Raw genomic sequence first — 19,733 nt, 5'->3', positions numbered from 1 at the left:
CCGATTTCCTTGAATCCCGATTTAGCACGACCCTGCTTTTTTCGCGATGACATTTTATGGACCTCAACGATCGCATTATAACGGGGCCACACTGTCGTTTATTCTCATTATGAAGTACAAGTGCGGGTCCGTAGGTGCGTGCCCGTAGGTGCGTGCCAGTATGTGCAGCTTCGTTCCTTCACTCTCGTAAACGACGACTGTATTGGGGCATTATTTCAATTAGATCGGACCAACCGTATCATAAATGGCCATATCTTGGGAAACACCTGGGAAACATACTCAGGTCCCCAGTGTCAATTGTGACGTCATATCAAATGAAGAAAAAGAAGAATTGTGACGCCCCCCCTCTCCCCCTTGTCTCGCCCCTCTCTCTCCCCCTTCCTCTCTCCCCCTCCTCTCTCCCCCTCCTCTTTCCCCCCTCCTCTCTCCCCCTCCTCTTTCCCCCCTCCTCTCTCACCCCTCTCTCGCCCCCACTCTCACCGCCTCTCCCGTCCCCCTCTATCGCCTCCTCCTCTCACCCCCTCTCTCCCCCCCCATTAAACACAGAAATAAATATCAAACCTTGAAAAGGCACATCCGCGGGTCCCCAGCAATATTCCTGGCAAGTTTCAATCAGATCGGACCGTCAATCGTGCAAAATAAATAAATAAATAAACATTAATTGTGACATCATTCGTGATGTCATAGCACCGTGTCTTGTCATTGGTTGACAGATAAATGGCCGTAACTTGGGAACCGCTCGTCCGATTGATATCAAATCCCCGAAAAGGCACATCCGCAGGGCCCCTGCAATATTCCTGGCAAGTTTCAATCCGATCGGACTGGTGGTTGTCGAGAAACTGCGGTCGCATACAGACAGACAGACACACACAGACAGACACACTCTCACACACTCTCACACACTCACACACTCTCACACACACACACACACACACACACACACACACACACACACACACACACACACACACACACACACACACACTCCTGGAATTATAGACAGATTATGAACTATACATAATTGTACGTGCTATTTTAATACGACTGGCAGCGCTACGTTGGCTACATCACTCGGCGATTGGAATTTTTCAGCTCCATTGTAATGGAGCTGGCAGAGCCGTCGTATATGCGATCACCATCGTAAATGCGATTATGGGACCACCGTCGTATATGCGATCCGTCGTTGCCCGAAAGTCATGCGGCACATGACTGTGTCTATATATATATATATATATATATATATATATATATATATATATATATATATATATATATATATATATATATATATATATATATATATATATATATGTATTGTTACGACTGTGGAAATTCGCATTACACCATAAATGGTCCTCAGGTGAGATATATCGGTAAGTCCATGTGTAGTTAGCCCAAACTCGTTGTGAAAAGGGAATATATGTGATCCATTCGGGCTGCAATTCTTCAGTTAGCCGTTTTTCTTTTGCTGTCGTTATTTTGGTGCAAGAACAACAACGAACATCACCACAACCAACATCTCAACGATCACACCATTCATTACACGACACCAACATCTCAACGATCACACCATTCATTACACGACACCAACAATCACGCCATTCACACCACGATGCCACCTTCCACAACTACGCTACCACACCTTCGCCACTTTCCATTCAACGAGCACCGTGCGGTCATGATCTCCACGGGACTGATGAAGGGAGCGGAGTGGCAGCAGCAACCAGGGTGCGAAGGGGCATCTCCCTCCCAAAACTCCCGCTTGAATATCTCCTGCCGGATTTTCCCTTCTGCTTTTCCCACGCTTTGGCATGGGGGGGGTGCGATTTGAGCCAGAGGTCAAAGGTGAAAAAAGGTGGGGGCCTGATTTTGGGGGAATAATTCCCTGGCCCCGAGCTAAAACTGAATTTCCTCATCCCCAACATGGCGTGGGGAGGGGGGAACGAGAGGGCACGCCCCTTTTTGGGAAGCTTCCAGAAGGGAGGTGGAGCCAGAAACGGGGCGGGGCAAAGGGCGGAGCCCTACCCTACAAAAGGCGTGGGCGTGGAGAGGCTCGCGTTTGAGTTGGGTTCGGTCGGTTGTCGAGGGGTGGAGAGTCCTTGCTCTTGGTTGGTTCGGTTGGTTGTCGAGGGGTGGAGAGTCCTTGCTCTTGGTTTGGTCGGTTGTCCCTGAGGAGAATTGTGGAGAGTTGTGGTGATTGCTCCTGGTCAGAGGTTCTGTTCCGTATCTACATGTTACTGTGTGTTGCTAGTTCGGTTTTGTTTCAAAAATCGTGCTATTTTGTGAGTATTTTTGTCGACGTTCTTACCTGTGCTTGAGGCCTAGGCGTAGGCTTGAGGCCTACCGGTTCCACTCGGTGTTCGATCGTTTTTTTTGTTGTTTGTTTTTTCTCCCCATTACCTTCATTTTCTATCTTCCCCATTACCTTCAATTTTGATCCTCCCCACTTTCCAAACATCCCCCATTCTCCCAACTAATCTCTTTCTTATCTCAAAAAAAAAACAAAAAACCTACAACAACAACACGCTCACCTTCTCCCGATTCTGCTTCTTCTTCTTCCTCTTAACTTCCTCCTCGTCTTCTTCCTCGTTTTTTTTTTTTTTTTTTTTTTTTTTTTTTATTATACACTTCCATGACCTAATCTGTTGAACTCTCTCATATATTAATATTAACAAAAAAAAAAAAAATATATATATATATATATATATATATATATATATATATATATATACACCCAACAACAACACGCTCAACTTCTCCCCTTCTCCCGATTCTGCTTCTTCTTCTTCCTCTTAACTTCCTCCTCGTCTTCCTCGATTTTTTTTTTGTTTTTTTTTTTTTTAACACTTCCATGACCTAATCTGTTGAACTCTCTCATACATTATTTTTAACAACAAAAACGATATTATAATGCTTCATCTTCCTCTCTCACACATGTGGTACTCTTTACTGTTTCACAATGCACTACTCTTCTGCTATTTTAACAGACTGCTCTCATTTCGACCTCTCCTTCATTCCTTGCCTAAAAAATCCAACTATTACAGCGCTTCTTCTCTCCATGCTCTGAATTCGCCTTCATTGCATCCATCAAGAATTGTGTTAAATCGCATCTCTGACCTAAAACTTTTAAAAACCACAGTTTGCCATGGATGTTCGCTTTCCATCAACCATTCTTTTTTTCCAAATTCAGTGCCAACTCACCCCCCTCACCCTCACTCTCACTCTCAAAGCAACCATCCCACTCTTCTTCCTCCAAGCCTCCCTCTCACCTCTCTCAAAAATCCCCCCCTCACGTTTCTCCCACCTTTCATCCCCTCACTCTTCCTTCTCAAAGTTGCCCCCCTCTCATCCACCAACCTGCCTCCCTCCACTGCCCTCTCACCTCCATCTCTTCACTCCACCTCCTCAAATCCTCAACTGCCTTCTTCCTTGTCTCTTGTCCCCCCTCTCCCCCAGCACCACAGAGCCTTTTCTCCTCATTCGGCCCCCTCCCCTCGCTGTTCTGCAATACCCCACACTCCTTCAGCAACCCTCCTTACCTGCCCCCCTCGTCCCTTGTCCTACCCTCCCCCTCCCCCTCCACCTCCTGCACCCAAAGCCTCCTCCCCTTCCTCTTCATAAAAAGTGTGGACCTCAAATATCCGGGGCCTTCGCTCAAACCTTTCAGATCTTTCCATACAGGTTGCCACTGACAAACCAGACATTATCTGCCTAACAGAAACTTTCCTCTCCCAAGACGTGTCTGACTCCCAAATATCTCTCCCTGGCTACTCCCTCTTACGGTATGACAGACCTGAGCCTCGTCCTGGTGGAGGTGTTGCTCTCTTCATCAAAGACTCTATTCCTCACTCTCCATGCACTGCTCTCACTCCCCCACACCCCCAGGAATACCTCTGGCTTCGGCTTCCCCTCCACTCCCACCTCATGTTTATATGTGTACTGTACCGTCCACCGAACAGTGATGACTCCATCTACATCTCACTATCCGAAAACATGGACCATCTTCTATCTTCTCATCCAAACTCTCTCTTCCTCTTATGTGGTGACTTCAATTGTCATCACGCCAGTTGGCTAGGTGTGGGTACCTCTCTCACCTGCCATGGCACCTCAGCAAAAGCTTTCTGCGACTCATTGGGACTGACTCAATCGGTCAACTTCCCGACCCGGATCTCAACCAATGGTACTCCATCTCTTCTGGATCTGATTTTGACAAATTTCCCTGACAATATCTGCTGCTCTTCCTTCGCTCCAATTGGTTCTTCTGACCACGTCCTTGTTAAAGTGGACATCTCTCTGGCTGTTATCAGAGAACCACCTCACCGCCGTCGAGTCTGGCATTTCACTCAAGCCGACTGGCAGGGTCTCCGAGCAGCCATCAAACTTACAGACTGGTCTCCTATCACTACTTTCTCAAACATCAACTCATCCTGGGAATTCTTTCAAAGAAACTTGCTCTCCCTCATGCACAGATTTATCCCCTCTCGTGTTCAGTTGTCTTACCCTTCCTCCCGCCCTTGGTTTACTGAAGCTTGTGGCGAGGCAGTTGTCCTGAAACAACTTGCCTTTGCCTCATGGAAAGCAAACCCAACTGAGGGCAATCTCAGTTCTTTCCACAAAGCTCGGAACAAGTGTGTATCTACCCTCAGGAGAGCCAGAAAACAACATCTTTCTCATCTCAAGTCTGAACTCTCATACCTCTCTCCCTCCTCAAAATCCTGGTGGCGTTTAATCAAATCTGTTTCTGGTGTATGTTCCCCCTCCATCCCCTCCCTTACCTCAAATGGCCGCACTGCTGATTCTACACGTGATAAAGCTGAATGTCTAAACTCGGTGTTTGCAGCTAAATCTTGTGTCCTAAACCCATCACTATCTCTACCCACTTTACCCAGTCGCACCCAACTGTCCCTGGACTCTGTATCCTTTTCTCCTGACAAGGTGGAGAGCTTGCTTTCAAACCTCGAGTCAGATTCTGCAACCGGTGCAGACGGCATCAGCCCACGTGTCCTCAAAGCCTGCTCTTCTGCTCTTGCTCACCCACTCTCTGTTCTATTCACCCTCTCATTTGCCCAAGGTCATCTGCCATCTGCTTGGAAATCTGCTAACATCACTGCCCTGCATAAAAAAGGTGCAAAAACAGATCCCAATAACTACAGACCAATCAGCCTTCTCCCAATCATCAGCAAGGTGATGGAATCCATCATCGCCTCAGATATGAAATCCTTCCTCTTCTCCAATGGCTTGATTTCCAATCATCAATTTGGTTTCAGACCAGGTTACTCTACCCTGGATATGCTGCTTCTGCTCTCCCATCAATGGATGGAGGTCCTCAATGCCAGACAGGAAATCCGAGCCGTATCCCTGGACATATCACGTGCTTTTGACACAGTCTGGCACCCTGCCCTACTCACCAAACTCTTCCCATGGTATTCAAGGCCATCTCCACTCATGGCTCGCAGACTTCCTCTCCTGTCGCAGTCAACGTGTGGCCCTAAATGGAGTTCTTTCATCCCCTCTTCCTGTGCAGGCTGGAATTCCTCAAGGTAGCGTTCTGGGCCCTGTTCTTTTTCTGGTTTTCATCAATGATCTCTCGGACTCTCTGGAAAATCCTCTATTTCTCTTTGCCGACGACTCCACCCTCTGCCGTACCATCTGTCATCCCTCAGACCGGCAAGCAGCAGCTTCTTCACTCACTGCAGATCTGGATAAAATCACAAACTGGTCCAACACGTGGAACATGTCTTTCAATCCAGACAAATCTCACACTCTCACTTTGTCTCTTCGAAAGGACCGTTTACAAAACCCCCCCATCCACTTTCTCAACAATCCTCTGGAAGAAGTCTTTTCTTTCAAGCTTCTAGGTCTCACTATCTGCCATGACCTTTCCTGGGAAAGTCACATTTCCAACCTCGCCTCAAAAGCCAAGGACGAACGAAAAGCTGTTCGTTCGTCCTTGTGGGGCGGACGACACATGCAGGCGCGAGGCACGAGCACAGTGGACCACGCCTGAGGGACTCGGAGTTATGGTCGCCAAGGACTCAACGCGCTAAGGGAAGTCGCGACTTCCTTTTCTTTTCGGTTCTGTGTAAACGTGTGTGTGTGTGTGTGGCACCAGTCTGGTGAAGTAGAACTGTTATATGTGTTGCCGTGTAAATCGCATTCGGTTGTAGATCTGCTTGCTTTTATTGTGTTTTCTTGCTTGACTGTAATATACGTGCCTTCCATGCTTCCGTAATAAATGTGCTGGTCCAATTGTTCCCCGTTTCGCTGCGTCCTTTCCTTTGTTTGAATCTCCATCTTGCATCACGTAAGGGATTAATAGTGGGTTTTAAAACACCCGGTAACTAATCTGAACCGTCAAGGTCGACGATAACTCTGCTCAGTTATCCCTGTAGTACGGAACGAGCCGCTTAAGCGGTTCGTGTCTGGAGTCGACCTGTAGCGTGGTATAACTCCTCGGTACGCTATCCGCGCGGGTGCTTAGGTAAATCGACCATTCGGCAATCGGACCCTATTTCGCGCGGGTAGAATGCGGACTGAGTTGTGGTGAGGTTAGACCCCCACCCGTGACTGGCTCCTGGCGGTAGTTCCCGGAGGGTCACGACTGAATTGTCCGTTCCGGTGGGCGACACGGTCGCCATTTGAGTCAAGTGGCCGATTGCACGCCAGACGGACCAGAATTCGCAACAATATATATATATATATATATATATATATATATATATATATATATATATATATATATATATATATATGGAAAAAATTAAGAGACCACTGCAAAATTATCAGTTTTTATGTGTTTGAGTAAAATTAACATTTTTGTTTTATTCTATAAACTACTGACAATATTTCTCACAAATTCCGAATAAAAATGTCATTTAGAGCATTTATTTGCAGAAAATAACAACTGGTCAAAATAACAACAAAGATTCAGTCTTTTCAGACCTCAAATAATACAAACAAAACAAGTTCATATTCATTTTTATAACAACTCAATACTATTGTTTTAACTTAGGAAGAGTTCAGAAATCAATATTTTGTGGAATAACCCTGATTTCCAATCACAGCTTTCATGCGTCTTGACATGCTCTCCACCAGTTAATCACATTGCCGTTGGGTGACTTTATGCCACTCCTGGCGCAAAAATTCAAGCAGCTCGGCTTTGTTTGATGGCTTTTGACTATCCATCTTCCTCTTGATCACATTTCAGAGGTTTTCAATGGGGTTCAGGTCTGGAGATTGGGCTGGCCATGACAGGGTCTTGATCTGATGGTCCTTCATCCACACCTTGATTGTCCTGGCTGTTGTGGCATGGAGCATTGGCCTGCTGGAAAAACCAATCCTCAGAGTTGGGGGACATTGTAAGAGCAGAAGGAAGCAAGTGTTCTTCCAGGACAACCTTGTACGTGGCTTGATTCATGAGTCCTTCACAAAGACAAATCTGCCCGATTCCAGCCTTGCTGAAGCACCCCCAGATCATCACCGATCCTCCACCAAATTTCACAGTGGGTGCGAGACACTGTGGCTTGTAGGTCTCTCCAGGTCTTTGTCTAACCATGAGACGACCAGGTGTTGGGCAAAGCTGAAAATTGTACTCATCAGAGAAGATGACCTTACTCCAGTCCTCTACGGTCCAATCCTTTTGGTCTTTTGCAAACCACAGCCTGGCTCTTCTTTGCTTCTCATTGACGAAGGGCTTTTTTTTAGATCTTTGCACGACTTCAGCCCTGCCCCTAGGAGCCTGTTTCGAACCGTCCTCACCTTGCACTTCACCCCAGCTGCTGTTTGCCATTCTTTTTGTAGGTCACTTGATGTCATCCTACGGTTGTTGAGTGACATTCGAATGAGTTGGCGGTCATCCCGGTCAGTGGAAAGTAGTTCTCACCCTCTGCCAGTCTTTAAGGGGCTGTCACACCTTGACGATTTAGCCAGCATATGCCGATTTAAGAAAAATTTGTCTAAAATGCTGGGATACGTCGAATACGTTATGGGTACGTTTGGTTCACGCTGAAAAACACTACCATAGGTCGTATTACGCTGGTTTAAAACGTTGTACTTTTTGGTTGTCAAAAAAATTTTGCATGCTTGAAATTTTACGACGTACTCGGCGTTTGGCTCACACGTTCTGCTGCACTGGTCATAAGTTGTAGGCGCGTTATGCGATCGTTGATACGTTAATTGTAGGTTACTCATAAGTCGAAACACGTCGAGGTAACATTCACGTACCCGAAACTTATTTCTAACCTCTGAGTAACGTTTTGTAAGCACGCTACACGAACGTTGTTCACACTTTGCAACACGCTACTTGAAAGTTCCTCATACGTCGAAACACATCAAAGTAATGTTTAGGGTACCCGTGACTTATTTATAACCTATGAATAACGTGCTTGGGAATTATTATGCTATGCATACGCAAGACTATCTTTTGGCATAGGTTGTGGACGACTAAAACACGATAAACAATCGTTGGTATAACTTATCTATAAGTTATTGAAGCGTTCTGTGTTCATTACTAGTACATTATGCATTTGTCAAAGTCGTTTTTAATACTTTAAAAAGCAAAACAAAGAAATATTTCATCGTGGGAATGAGGAAAAAAAATTAGCTGAAAAGAACATCGAACAATGGTGCAAAGTACTCTCCTATTCGTGGACGATAAGAGGATCCATCATCACCCACACCCTCCCCATCACGCTCACATACTACTACTGACATAGACATACTACTACTACCAATGCTACTACTACAACTACTACTACTATTACTACTGTCACGCACACCAACTACTACTAATAGTATTACTTCTACTGATACTACTGCCATTGACATCTACTCAACATGGAGTCTGGAACAATGATGGGTTCCTCTTGTGAAGCCCATTTGTATATACCAATTCCCCTTAACGCTGCCAATACGCCATTACATGGTAGATGTAAGTTAGAAACACGTTCAGTAAGTGCTGTGGTTGTCCGGAAGACGTCAATCAAATTCGTCTACATCCGACAATGTGCGTTTTAGATACGTTACAAGACAGATTGCATTTTCCCATGAGTGGACAGACTATCCATCATCCCTGTTTGAGGTTGATCCACGCTTAGCACAGGGGTTTGTAATGCGTAAAGGCAAGAAGTCTGATTTCGTGGCAGTGCTAATTGCTGAAGCTGAGCAGGATGTTGTTTTACAGCTGCCATCATTACCACAGAGTGACCTATACACAGTTTATCTGGTAGACACAATGGCATTTGTAAATAAATACCAAAAAATGGGTGCAAAAACATTTGGTGAACTTCCCCAGCTGTATCTTCGCAAGCTCCTGCAGTTGAAACCTGAAATGTGCAACTGTGTCAACATCATTGGTGATCAGTATGATTTTGATGATAGCCATACTTTGAAGGGTGATGAGCAGCAGAGGAGAAACCAGACAGACCAGGCAAGACAATTCTCACCATCCAAGAGTCTAGAAATTCCGGACTGGAATTTACTCATGAAGAATCCAAGAAATAAAGGAAATCTTCAGAACTTCATTGGCACTTCCCTTTGTGAGAGTTCTGAAGCTATTCCGGATGGAGTGACCATCATTCTTGGTGGTATGATGGAAAACAAAGGTCACACTCTTTCCATCACATCAGCATCAAGTTCAGTTCTGGACTTACCTTGTGAAGAACATGAAGAGGCAGACACAAGGATTATTGCTCATCTTGCATATTGTGTGGAATATCTTGATCACCATCGAGCTGTTGTGCATGCAACAGATACAGACATAATTATGCTGTGCATATATCACTTCTGCTGCTTGAACACATTGCAAGAACTCTGGATACAACGGCAGAATCAATACCTACCTATTCATGAGCTGGTAGAAGTGTTGAGCAAGAAGTACCAGAAAATCCTCTTGATGTCGCAGCTACACTTCTGTGCACATATGTGTTGTGTGGATGTGACACAGTGAGCGACCCATTCAGAAGGGGAAAAGAAGAGGTCAGGTCAGGTATGGGAGCATGTGCCAGAACAGCGCGTCGCTGCGTCCACTTTCCGCCGGTACTCCAGGGGCCTCCGTCTGGCCATCCCCCAGGCAGATGCCAGGCCCATCCCCATCTCCTTGAGATGATGGTCAACCTGCTGCAACCATGAGGCATGTGGTCGGCCCACTGGCCTCCTCCACTCATGAGACTCCCTCGCTGAGAGAATCTGGTGAGCAGGATCAGCGGCAGGAAAACGAGCCACATGTCCATACAGCCGCAGCTGACGCTCACGGACTATGCAGGTAACAAATCTCATCCGAGTCTCTCTCAGCAACCGCTCGTTGGACACAAAATCCGACCAGCGATAGCCAAGGATTCTTCGAAGAGACCTGGTACCAAAGGAATTAAGTCTCCGTCTCAGATCCTTGGTCAGAGTCCAAGTCTCGCACCCATAGAGCAAGACTGGAAGTACCAAGGGCCTGAAGACTCGGACTTTCGTCCTCCCGCACAGGTACCGGCAGCGCCACACCCCATGATCCTGTGAATCCATGACTCCCCAGGCCCGACCCAGACGTCTATTGACCTCCGGCTCACAGCCAGCAGAGACATGAATATCACTGCCAAGGTAAGTGAATCTATCCACGACCTCAACATCCTCACCACAAACAGACACAGACAGGACAGCAGCATCCAAGATGTCACCGAAAGCCTGGATCTTAGTTTTGACCCAAGAAATCCGTAATCCCAACGGCTCCGACTCCTCATTCAGCACCTCGAGGGCCCCCAAGAGGATGTCTAAAGTCTCCGCAAAGATGACTGCATCATCTGCAAAATCAAGGTCCGAGATCTTGACATTTCCAAACGATGCACCGCAACTTGATCTCTCCGACATCCTCCCTAAAATCCAGTCCATACAAGTGCTGAAAAGTGTGGGGGCAAGTACACATCCCTGACGAACTCCAGTAACAACTGGAAATAAGTCAGAGATGGTACCACCACACTTCACAGCACTCTCAGTACCAGAGTAGAGTTCAGACATCAGATCGATCAGTTTCGGTGGCACCCCACGAAGACCAAGAATCCTCCAGAGGACATCCCGATTCACTGAATCGAACGCTTTACAGAGATCAACATAGGCTGCAAGCAGCCCCTGCCGAAACTCTCGTCTGCGTTCGGTGAGGACACGAAGTGCAAGGATACGGTCAATCGTTGACCTCTTTGGTGTAAAGCCTGACTGCTCTGGACGCTGGTGCTCAAGCAGATGGTGGCGAACCCTATCAAGAATTATCCGAGCAAAGACCTTGCCCGGCACTGAGAGCAGCGTCACCCCTCGGTAGTTGTTGCAGTCTTGGCGATCACCCTTCCCTTTCCAGAGAGGGACAACAAGGCCCCTCTTCCAGTCAGTTGGGATGATGCCTGTGTTCCTGTGAAAAGAAGAGCGGCACAGGTTTCTCTGGGACTGATAGGAAACCTTCCCCACCTTGTTGATTTTGGAAGAGATAGTGAAATGGCAGCAACAGAATGTGTCATTGATGAGGCCAGAGTATACTGGACTGCTCTGTATGGCCAAACAGGGTTCAGCTATTTGGATACCCTCAGGCAGCATATGTTTGTCTCTTCAAAATTAGACCTTAGGTCACTGCCAGCAACAGAAGATGTGTTTTACTTCCTTGTTTTAAGAGCATTGTATCAATTGCTTCTGTATAGACGTGCACATCTCAGTGACCGAGCACTTCCCCCAGCCACAACATTTGGCAGAACCCTAATCAATGGAAAACTGGTCCCAATTCTCATGTCTAAGCCAGCCAAGCCAAACATAGACAAAACGGTGTCTTGCATGTGCAAATTATCCAAATGTCTGAAACGATGTTCATGCAAAAAGGCTGCTGTGCCTTGCTGAGTGACATGCATATGCCTTGGTCAGAGAGGTTCATGTGGCGGAGTTGTTTCAGAGAGTGACTCTTCCTCTGAAGAGGATGTTTCATGTCACAATATTGTGTTAATCCATTTCTAATTTTATCTTCCTTAAAACCATGGCATGTAAAAGTATGTTCTTGTTCCTGACCCCATTGATAGTCAAGCATTTCTGAGTTACATAAATCTTTTGTTGTTTGACATATAACCTTGTCAATTGTAGGTAGGTTAAATCTACATCAATTGTGATATAGGAAATGAACTCCTCTTTAATATGAGGGGTCATTTGTGTATATAGGTTTAGTGGTTATGATTTTTGGACAATATGAATTACCCCTACCCCCATCCTACATCTTCGCTTTTGCCAACATTTTGTTATCAGAGGGGGCTCGCAAAAGTGTTGACTGTGTTGTTGCGCAAGAGTTTCACCATTGCCAACATTGGTTTTCATATACTCAAAGGGTGTCTCTTTATGAAAATCAACACAAAAATTTTATAGCAGACCGGGCAATTTGTTTTTAATTTTGATCGGTTGGCTCCCGGACTATAAGGTGGCAGGCTTACAAGATATCAGGTTCTTGAGTTTGAGCCCCTGTAATGTCGTTAAATAACACCAGGTGGGGTTGACTCAGCCTGTCATCATTCCGAGGTCAGCATCATGAGTACCAGCTTACTGGTAACAGGGGCACTGCATCACCGGTGCAGCCATGCTTCCAGCAATGATACAACCAGCAGCCACAAGCTGCGTACGAAACAAAAAGATAAGCATCTGTAAAAACTATGTAGAGGTCGAGTAGAATCCAGAAGTTGTTGGTTACATTGGTTAGAATTTGCACTCTGGCCACCACAAAACACTTCACTCCACAAAACACACTGACTAGTGCATGTCGGAGTGGTGCTGAGGTGTCATCCACCAGACGGCAGTGGCTTGGGGTAACCTGAGGCAGTCCCTTCTGGTGGGTGCTAGGAATGTCCTATCCTGAAGAGATGAGGATGGGCCAAGCATCTGCCTGGGGGTGGCCAGACAGCAGAAAGTGGACACAGCGACATGCTGTGGCACATGCCCTCATTCTGTGTATGTATGGTAATAATCCAGTCTGTGTGCTTTTTGAGTTTGGTTAACGAACACTTCTTGCACACATCAGTTAGGAACTCAAAATAAAGGCCTACACTAATAAACTTCTGCACTGAAGTCTTTCCCTCTTCCAGTATGTTTACAATCGATATCTCTGTGATTGATCCAAGTGTGACTTCTGTCACTGCATAAAGATCAACTACTGTTGTAGCAGATGGCTGCATGGCATTGTTTAATGACCAAAGTGGTTTTACTAGAGAGAGGGAATGAAGAAGCAAAAGTAGTTCCACTGGCCTCATGACTCAAATCCGTCCCATTTCAGTGGATACTTTGCAAGGCCAGTAATTAAATAATGGTTTCAGTAAATTCAAACCAACAGTCAAGGATTGCTTATGAGAAAGCCAATATCATCCTCTTCCATCCCTTCCCACTCTTCAAATGGTACCACAATCGACTCCACTCATAAGAAGGCCGAATGCCTCAATTGTGTTTGCTTCCAAATCCTGTGTCCCCAACCCCTCACTCTCAGTCCCCATCTTTCCGTCGTACCCAACTGCTCCTGGACTTTGTGCCTTTCGCACCTGAAAAGGTTCTTTTAACCCTCGACTCTGATTCTACAACTGGACTGGACAGCATCAGCTCACGTGTCCTAAAAACGTTCTCTGCTGATTTTGCACATCCTCTCTATCCTTTTCACAGTCATCTTCCATCTGCATGGAAATTAGCCAACATCACTGCATTACATAAAAAGGTGCAAAAATGGATCCTCCTACACTACAGACCTATCAGCTTACTTCCAATCATCACCAAGGTCATGGAATCTATCATCACAGTTAATATTAAAACCTTCCTTTTCTCCAACAATCTCATCTCAGATCACCAATTTGGCTTCAGACCAGGACATTCCACCTTGGACATGCTGCTTCTACTCTCCCAACAATGGATGGAGGAACTCAATGTCAGACATGACATCAGGGCCATCTCTCTCAACATATGTCAATCTGGTATCCTGGGCTTTTTATTCAGTCTGGCATCCTGTCTTACTCTCCAAACTCTGCCGATGGCATCCAAGGTCCAACGCACACTTAGCTTTCTGACTTCCTCTACTCTCATAGCCAATGCGTGGCTCTCAATGGGATCCTTTCACTCCTCACCCTGTCAAGGCTGGAGTGCCCCAAGAAATTGTTCTGGGCCTAGTCCAATTACTCATCTTCATCAATGAGCTCTCTGACTCCAGAAAATCACCTTTATCGATTTGCTGATGACTTCACCCTATTCCGTGACATCGCTCAACCTTCAGACGGGCAGGTCGCAGCCTCTTCCCTCTCTTCAGATCATGGAAAAAAAAATCACAAGCTGGTCAAGCACTCAGAATATGTCTTTCAATCCTGATAAATCTCTCATTCTCACTATCTCTCTTCAAAAAGGACCATCTGGCAACCCCCCTCGCCCCCACCCACACATCTACTTTATTAACAATCCTCTTCAGGAAGTTCAGCCATTCAAACTCCTGGGTCTCCATCAGCAATGACTTTTCTTGGGTAAACCACATTTCAGAGTTGGGCTCCAAAGCAAGCCACCGACTGGGCATCCTCCATCGTACAAAATCCTTCCTTGGCACACCTGACCTCCTATCCATATACAAGGCCTTCAACCGCAGCTTGATGGAGTGCTATTCTCCCCACTGGCCTGACTCCCATACCTCACACCTTGCTCAGTTTGACGCCGTGAAAACCAAGGCCTCTTATTGGAATCTCCGGCGATATAGCTGAGTCCATGGGCCTAACACTTCGCCATCACAGACAGGTCAGTGGTCTCACTGTCTCTTCTGCCTCATTTCCAGTCTTGTACCCTCTGCTCTTTCCGTGCTTTGTCCCCCACTAGGTTTCTGCCAGACTGACACAATCCACCATCAACCCCCTTATGGTAAAACTATATCAATCCAGGATCACTGCTCACCTCCAGTCATTTATTCCTCTTTTTTCCCACCTGTGGAACCAACTTCCACATCCTCTTCAATCTCATTTTTCACTCCAGGTCTTCAAGATAGCTGCTCACAACCATCTCAGATTGTCCCCAATCCCATGATCTTTTCTGCCCTCATTAACCACCCCCTTGCCCCCCTCCCACCCCAATCCCTCCTCCCTCCAAATTTTTAGTTTTCCCTCTTGAGAGTTTCCTCCTGTATCCATCCTCTCCTGCCCCCCCCCATTCCTCCCCACACATTGTTTTTCCAAGTCTCCCTCTATCTTGGCCTTCAACTCTGCTTTTAGTGGACTATTTTAGAGCACAATATGCAAGAGGTCGCAAGCGCTCTCCCGATATAACCATATATCTCAATAAGTCACTTTAGCCAAGTCTAAAATCACCATAGTATTGTAGTGGGCCGGGAGTCGGTGGCGAGGAACGGCCGCCAGGTGGAGCAGTAGAGCCGTCTCTCACCGAACACCTGAAATAGCAGTTCATAACCTTCAGACAACTCCGAAGGTCACGGGTCACTTAAGGACCATGATCGCCAATTCTCTGACGGCGTGGGGTAGGGTTAATAGCCAAATTTCAATATACCTAAGTACCCACGTCGTCAAATTACCGGAGAAGTCACACCCTCAACGGACTCTGTCGAACCGGGTCGCTCTAGCGACCTTGGTCCGGTGTAGCCAAGTGGAATTACCAAAGTCCGTCGGTCCAAACGACAACTTACAGCCCAATCGGCTTACTGGTTCTCAAGTACGAACCATGCTGGGTCAATGGAAGAAAACACGGGAAACGAACTGGAACATTTAACAAGAGGGTTTATTTATAAGGGAAGGAGCCACAGAGCAGACTTAATCACGAATAAAATGCAATGTACAATGAAAAGAAAACACCAGCAATTTTACTTAAAGACAGGGCCCACTCACACACACACACACGCACCCCAAAATAAATGGACCCCGTCGGGTCTTTATTCGGTCCTCCAGCCGAGGATAGTTCAGCTGGGGGAACAGAGCCTGGCCGGGCACCTTTCTGCCTCGTGCGGTCACACCGGACTCCAACCCACCACCGTAAGACTCAAACCCACGACCCGAAATACACGGGCCCATGATCCTGGCTGCTCGACCACCACCACCACGAGGAGCCCCGCAAAAGACCGCAGACCACGACCGCTGACCAAAAGCAAAGGCGACGATGACTCCAAAGACGCACGTCAAGAGCAATGGCCACAATGACTCCTACTCTCCTCTTGACGACCACTCTACTCTTCCCTTTCGCGAGGGGCGAGGGATTTCTTCCCCTCCCACTCGCATCCTGATTGGACGGTGGCGAACAGCCCATCTGGCTGGGCGGGGCCACCCTGAGGTAACTCGTCTCTGGATTGGTCGGGGGCGAACACCCCATCTGGCTGGGCGGGGCCGCCCTGTGGTAACTCGTCTCCGGATTGGTCGGGGGTTTCTGAGGTACTCCTATCCCTCATTGGTAGCGAGGCATACCCATCTCGCTGGGCGGAGTCGACCTCACCCCGCCTATGCCCGTGGCCCTGAACACGTGCGTAATGGCAATGATGGAGCGAAGAGGAGATTTAATGTAAAAAAAACCTGACTATAAAGCAACCCGCAGCACACATGAAATTAACCCATTAGACAGAAGGACGGGACCCTAACTATAAACACATACTTATCTAAATAACTGAACTGCGGGCACTCTGGCTGTTTGTGTGCAAAAGGCTTCCAAATCCATAACAGTATTACTTCAACTTGTGTGAGGTCCCACATTTACTTATAAACCGAGTTGGAGTACAAGCTATCAAGGAATTAAGACACACTTCATCCATTGCAATTTGTGTTCTGAAAAAGCTGTTTAACTCAAGTTTTTATTTGTCAACTTCATACAGTGGATATTTTTGCTTGTTCCCAGCAAAAATAAATATACATTAAATTTACTTCTCATATCTCGTATGTACACGAGACGAGACAGTGACCCCGGCTTGTGTTTTAATGGTTTACACGTAGAACCAAAGCATTCGATGTGGAACGGGAAAGGATATTTTATCAAATTATTTATATATTTATTATGTACTTTAAAATGAAACTTTTAATCAGGCGAATCAGGGGCTTGGACACTAGGGAGAATGAAACGTATAACTTATTAACTTCAGTTGTTGTCGTGATATAATTTAAAATTATTGACAACGTTTAAATAATCCAAGTGAAATGATATTTAAATCATCACAAAATCATTTTTTATGGAGTCAGGACTCCATTTACCCACAATTCCCTGAGTGACAACATCGAGGAGAGGCGGAAAATTGCCAGTTTGGGACTGGAGATGGGAGGGCAAGGATTTGATGACAGGTAGCCTGAATAATTGGAGGAGTTCATCACCTCGCATGGGGAGGAGCTGACTGAGGAGGACTTTGGAGGCCATCATCAAGGTTGCTGAAGAGGGCAGTGAAGAGGAGGAAGACATAGAAAGGTCCAAGTTAACTGTAAAGTTCCTGGCTGAGGTAATGAAAGATACAAGGGCAGTCTCCAACAAATTACAAGATGCCGACCCAATGATGGAGCAATACCTCAGATTCAAGAGGGGACTGGATAGTATTTTGCTGTTGTACAAAGAGCTGCACAGAAACCTGCAGCACTCAGCAAAACAGCTGTCGATCACCCATATTTCCCTCCAGTCTCTCCACCTCAACAGCATCAGCACGCTCACCTACATCCCCTGCAGTGGACGACCCTTCACCACCCTCACCTGCATTCTCTTCAGAGGAGTTCACTGGATTCTGACTCGTTATCATGTCAAAAGCAAACAAAAGTTGTTTACAGTACCTACTGTTGTTATCCTATTGCTATAGGGGAGGTTTAATTAAAGGGATGATGAGAGCATACACAGATGGTCTCTGGCGATGCTAATTGCGATAATTATGGGACAGCAATTCCCAACACACATGGACACAACTAATCCAATTAAATTATCCCTTCTCGTAGACCATATTCATTACAATACATCTCTGCTCCCCAAATGACCAGAGGCATTGCAGAAAATAAAGTGCAGAAAAATTGAATTACGTGTACACTGCCAAGCAATCTCATGTTGTAGAAAGACGACATGAGGCAAGTCAGGTGCAACTAATGCTATTTATGATATTTGATGAAGCTCCTTCTTTATAAAATCCCAAGCAAAGGAATCGTTCATTATGTTTTCAGGATGGAGTTGAGCATCAGGATTGTATTGCATTGGACAATACATCCTGTGGTGTTTTATCACCGTCACAGAAGTACTGGCAAATTGATCCAAATAATGCTTCAACATGAAGGGATCAACACAGGTAGAGGGCCTCCTCCAGACGACGGCCTGCTGCAACGGAATCGTCCACCCAAGCTCCACGAACGAGGTAAAATTTGCATTCTGCATGGCAGCGCTCAGTCCTGAGAATGGACAGAGATTGCTCGATCAGCTTTTCATCCGCCTGTGTGCAGGCAGCCGGCACCAGAACGTGAGTGATGGTGCCATCTAACCGAGGTGCCAGTTTGCCTCCGTGAAAGCGCAGGGCTAGGCCAGAGAGATATAACGGAGAGGATGCAGAACGAGAATAAATGCCACAGCTTTCGAGGAGTACTGTGCAATCACGGAACATGCTGAGTGGGGAGTCAGCCCAGCCATAGCTAGATCGGGATGGATGAAAACAAACAAAAAAAATAAACAAATTAAAATAGACAGTAAATAATGGAACAACCTGCAAACATATTAACGTCGTGGAAAATTCTTGTTCCTCTGAATGCCAGGACAAGAGGAGTTCCGGCTTAATTTAATTAACATGTCATCAATATTTGCACTTTCCATACCAAACACCTATCCAAACTATTAATATTTAACTAAAACAAAATTCAAACATTAAAAAAATCATCATTATTATTAGATCTGATCAATATTCAATGTTTCAGTTTACATCCTTACATGAAGAAATACACCATTGGTCAACCGATGCAATGCCGGCGAATTTCAATCGGATCTTATCCAGCATTTGCTGCGAAACACATGCATGACATCACATATATGCACGTATGGCATGCGAAACACACCGTACAAAATATGTATCATCACATATAAGCATTTCAGATAATCGTGAGAGGAGGCACAGCTGCCTCCACAATAATTAATGGGAAAGCAACTGAGCTGAATTTCTATTTTCCAAGTTTTTTTTTTATGGCTCGTGGAAGAGCTGTCACACACACACACACACACACACACACACACACACACACACACACACACACACACACACACACACACACACACACACACACACACACACACACACACACACACACACACACACACACACACACCCACACACACACACACACACACACACACACACACACACACACACACACACACACACACACACACACACACACATTCATCTCGGGGGAAGTTACTTCATGGTACAGATTGGATGCTGGCGAGATCATCTCGAGGTGGAACTTTTCTCTGTGTAGTCAGTGGAGTATTAATTCGGAGAAAAGACACTCAGCATCTGTGCTCTATCCTCTAAACGCTGAGCGTCAAGTGAGGAAGAAGCACATACAATTTTTAGCTTTTCCGGAATTGGAATTCCAGATAAGGTATCGTCATCGTGTCACGTCCGTCCGTCTGTCTCCTATTTCGGCTTCTCCAGCCAAATCGCTGGTCCAATCCGACTGGAATTTGGCAGCAAGGTTCCGCTCCTGACTCGTAATGGGGATTGCAAAGCTCGTTTTGGTCATGTGACTTTGTAGGTCAAAGTGGTGGACTTAGTAAATTCC

At 46.0% G+C, this 19,733-nt stretch overlaps 1 protein-coding gene across 17 annotated transcripts in view; it reads right to left on the bottom strand.

The window, feature by feature from the left end:
• Positions 1-15,724: 15,724 nt before the first annotated feature.
• The window catches only part of LIG4 (DNA ligase 4), a 44,407-nt gene continuing 40,398 nt past the window's right edge, over positions 15,725-19,733 (bottom strand). For 15 of the 17 annotated variants that reach the window (XM_085862905.1, XM_085862898.1, XM_085862899.1 and 12 more), the window contains one exon: positions 15,725-18,590. In XM_085862905.1, coding sequence (XP_085719031.1) covers positions 18,245-18,590 — 346 coding nt within the window. In that variant the 3' untranslated portion in view covers positions 15,725-18,244. Of the gene's footprint in view, positions 18,591-18,882; positions 18,953-19,733 lie in introns of all 17 variants that reach the window. The other 2 variants (XR_015053005.1, XM_085862906.1) reach the window with 2 other exon arrangements.

The sequence above is a fragment of the Eptatretus burgeri genome, chromosome 17, assembly GCF_056783735.1.
Source record: "Eptatretus burgeri isolate ZD-2024b chromosome 17, Ebu_testis_v1, whole genome shotgun sequence".
Classification (NCBI taxonomy): Eukaryota; Metazoa; Chordata; class Myxini; order Myxiniformes; family Myxinidae; genus Eptatretus; species Eptatretus burgeri.
This window is presented reverse-complemented; position numbering and strand designations above follow the sequence as displayed.